The 3,650-nt window shown below is 44.5% G+C and overlaps 1 protein-coding gene and 1 non-coding gene across 2 annotated transcripts; one reads left to right on the top strand and one right to left on the bottom strand.

Moving 5' to 3' along the window:
* Positions 1 to 1,906: 1,906 nt before the first annotated feature.
* LOC122035612 lies at positions 1,907 to 2,012 on the bottom strand. The gene has a single exon (XR_006127142.1). It is a non-coding gene; the product is annotated as a small nucleolar RNA R71 (small nucleolar RNA).
* Positions 2,013 to 2,289: 277 nt separating this feature from the next.
* Positions 2,290 to 3,402, top strand: LOC122033875. Its single transcript, XM_042593031.1, has 3 exons — positions 2,290 to 2,438; positions 2,613 to 2,832; positions 2,974 to 3,402. The coding sequence occupies exons 1-3, from the start codon at positions 2,290 to 2,292 to the stop codon at positions 3,400 to 3,402; spliced, it is 798 nt and encodes a 265-aa protein (XP_042448965.1).
* The last annotated feature ends 248 nt before the right edge of the window (positions 3,403 to 3,650 follow it).

Below are 3,650 nucleotides of genomic sequence, written 5' to 3'. Positions count from 1 at the left end.
AATGTGAAAAAGCGGTTTTTGTGGCACGGAAATCCCAACAAAGTGCACGGCCATGCAACCTTGCACGGCAGTGTGGCCGAGACCGAGGCAGATCAGCACACAACCATGCAACCCTGCACGGCCGTGGCACCCCATACCGAGACCAAGAAGTACACGTGCGTGCATCCTTGCATGGTTGTGCCCAGGGACCGAGGCCAAACACCATACGACCGTGCCAATTGGCACAGCCATGCAGCGCCGCCAGAGAGGAGAATGAACACGGTCGTGTCATCTTGGCACAGTCGTGTAGCCGCAGCCGAACCCTAGTCTATATAAGGGGTTTAACTATTTTTCTCGAGGGGGAGTGCGGGGGGCGAGCCGTCAGTTGGAAAAATATCTTGAAACCATCCCACGCCATCTTGGACCTCTGTCCAATGATCTTCCATCACCATATCAACACCAGAAGCAAAGGATTGGATCCGAAGGCCACTCGTCGTCATTGGATAAGCATATTCCTTTATTCTTTCTCTGTGTCTGAAGATTGTATGTTTATCTATATTATGTATTTGGGTATTTCTCCAACACTTATGGAGTAGATCCTTTGTTCTAGGATTAGGGAGTAGTTGTGGTTCGGTTTGATGTAAAACTCGTATTATGCTTATACTTGTTGGATGATCTTTATGCTTTGTCTTAATTGCATGTTGCCTGATTGTGTAGAACTTGTTAACCTTATAGAGGGATTATCTCTAGATCATACACCCGATGGGCCCTAGTGACAGGAGTAACCCGTTCACAGACATCTAGGATACTTCCTTGAAAGGAGAGGCAAATTCTCCTCAAGGAAGCGATAGACCAAACTTAGCTCTTAACCACTATTCTCGACTTACCAATTAGAGTCCTGTCCTCAAGATTTGCCGAGGTGCCCTAGTGATAGGGGTAAACCGTAACAGGCCTTCTTAGGGTCCTTCTTTTATTTTGGCATTTAAGAATAGCCGCTTTAGCTTCCGGCAATTGCATGTTAAAGGACAGCGAGTGTAGGATAAAACGTGACACATCAATACTATCACAATGAAACCGACCTCCTAAAACTCCTCATAACTAAGTGACCAATTCGACTCACCAGCTCTCGATTCTTCTTCCCGACCTTTCTTCCCTAGATTATTCACAACTATTGGTAGTCTAGCTAACCCTTAGTGAACAATTGCTAGTGCTTATAACCAGTCCCTATGGGATCAATATTTTTATTACTGACGACGAATCCGTGCACTTGCGGTTCGTAACAAGTTTTTGGCGCCGTTGCTGGGGACTGCGTCTATAACATTAGCAAAATCATATTGGATTAGACTAGGCTTTCTTTTCCTTTCTTAGTTTTCCGCATTCATTTCTTCTCTTTTATTATTTTCTATTCCGCTATCATATTTCATATCTTATTATTGCAAGCGTTGAGCTAACATTCCAGGAAAGCTACTACTCTTTGATCCAGAGATTGACAAGACCTTTCTGAGGAAAAAAAATCTACAGAAGGCATTCCATGCAGCACAAGAATCCTCAGAAATGGCCGACAAACTGCTGAAAGATTACGCGGCACCATATGCACGAGGGGTTCGGTCCAGCGTCACCCGACCACCCATTGAAGCCAACAACTTTGAAATCAAGCCCGCTGTAATCCACATGGTCCAGCAAAATCAATTTGGAGGAGGACCACATGAGGACCTGAACCACCACCTAGAGCTGTTCTACGAGATCTGTGGCACTATGAAGGTGAACGGGGTCCCTCCAGAATTAGTCAGACTACTTCTCTTCGGGTTTTCCTTGAAAGACAGAGCCAAGCAGTGGCTGAACTCCCTTCCAGCGAATAGCATATCATCTTGGGTGCAGTGTGAGCAGAAGTTTCTGGATAAGTTCTACCCACCTAGCAAAACTACTCATATGAGGAACTTGATTGCCAGCTTCAAATAGATAGACTAAAAATTATTATTTGAAGCTTGGGACAGATTCAAGAGTATGCTAAGACAGTGCCCCCATCATGGCCTTGAAAAATGGTTGGTTCTGCACACTTTCTACAATGGGATAAATTATCACATGAAGATATCTCTTGATTCTGCAGCAGGAGGAGCACTGATGAACAAAAGCCTCGATGAAGCTGAAGAGATCATAGAGAATGTGGCGCAGAACCACCATCAATGGGCATCTGAAAGATCTAGTGGCTCTTTTACGGGGAATCCAATTAAAGCGTCAGGGAAATTCGACGTAGATGCAATTACACTCATGTCCACAAAACTTGACGCTCTGACCAAGAAATTTGACGCCATGGGAGGCAACACAGCTAATGCAATAGCATGTGTCTGCGACACCTGTGGAAGTACGGATCACGCTCAAGACACCTGCCCCTTTGGGCCGATACAGGCACAGATGAAACAACTTGAGCAGTGTGATGCAATAACCAACTACAATCAGAGGTAAAATAATTCGTACTCCAATACATACAACCCTGGATGGAGAAATCACCCCAATTTCTCATACCAGAATAATCAGGATCAAGGACCAGCATATCAGAATTATCAGCCTGGGCAACAGAGCCACTAATCTGGACAACAGACCTATCAACAACAACAACCTTCACAACTGTCCAGGATTGAAAAGATGCTTGAGGAAGCTCTCTTAGAGAAAAAGGAGATGAGAAACGAGATCAAGCAATTGACTCAGAGGCTGGAAAACTCTGAAAAACACCAGAAGATGCAAGACAGCCAGATAGCTCAGTCCGTCTCAAGAGCACAGGGTACATTCCCAGGGAAGCCAGACTTAAATCCAGTGGAACATTTCAACCGCATTGAATTGAGGAGCGGATGTACTGTGGGAGACCCTCAAATCATTACTCAGAAGGAGCTTAACTCAGAGAAGGAGCCCTCTCTCCTATTGCCCAATCAGACTCAAAACAGGGATAGAGAAGAGGCTACTAAAAAGATTGAAGAAACTTTTCAAGCTACCCCATAGAATCAGACGATCCCTTTTCCTCAGAAGCTTATAGCATCCCAGAAAGATGAAGAGTTCAACTGCTTCCTGAAGAAGGTCAAAGAAATCTGCATAGAAGTACCACTGATGGATACGCTGCACCAAATGCCGAAGTTCGTAAAATTTTTAAAGGGAATATTATCTAACAGAAGGCAGAAGGGCGACTTCGAGACTGTAGCATTAATAGAGAATTGCAGCGCTCTCCTTATGGCGAATTCTCCACCAAAGCTTCAGGATCCAGGAAGCTTCCCCATACCGTGTAAAATTGGTTTCGAACTCATACCGAGAGCTTTCTGTGACTTGGGGGCCAGCGTCAGCCTACTTCCGTACACTTTATGCAAGAAGCTGGGCCTCCAGAACATTAAATTGACCACTATGGCACTGCAATTAGCTGACCATTCATGCAGATAACCAATGGGGATAGTGGAAGATATAACAGTTGAAGTGGGTGGATGTATAATTTTCACAGATTTCATTATCTTGTATATGGAGGAAGACCCTAAGATACTGATTATCCTTGGAAGACCATTCCTTGCCATAGATGGAGTCATCATCGATGTAAAAAGTCATAGGTTATCCTTGGAGATCGGCGAAGAAAAGATCGAGTTTGATTTATCAGATTCCTTCATCTGCAACCCCTCTTCTCAGGGAAATTCTCA

The sequence above is a fragment of the Zingiber officinale genome, chromosome 11B (assembly GCF_018446385.1).
Source record: "Zingiber officinale cultivar Zhangliang chromosome 11B, Zo_v1.1, whole genome shotgun sequence".
Lineage (NCBI taxonomy): Eukaryota > Viridiplantae > Streptophyta > Magnoliopsida > Zingiberales > Zingiberaceae > Zingiber > Zingiber officinale.
The sequence above is the reverse complement of the archived record's forward strand: the minus strand, read 5'-3'. Positions and strand labels throughout refer to the sequence as shown.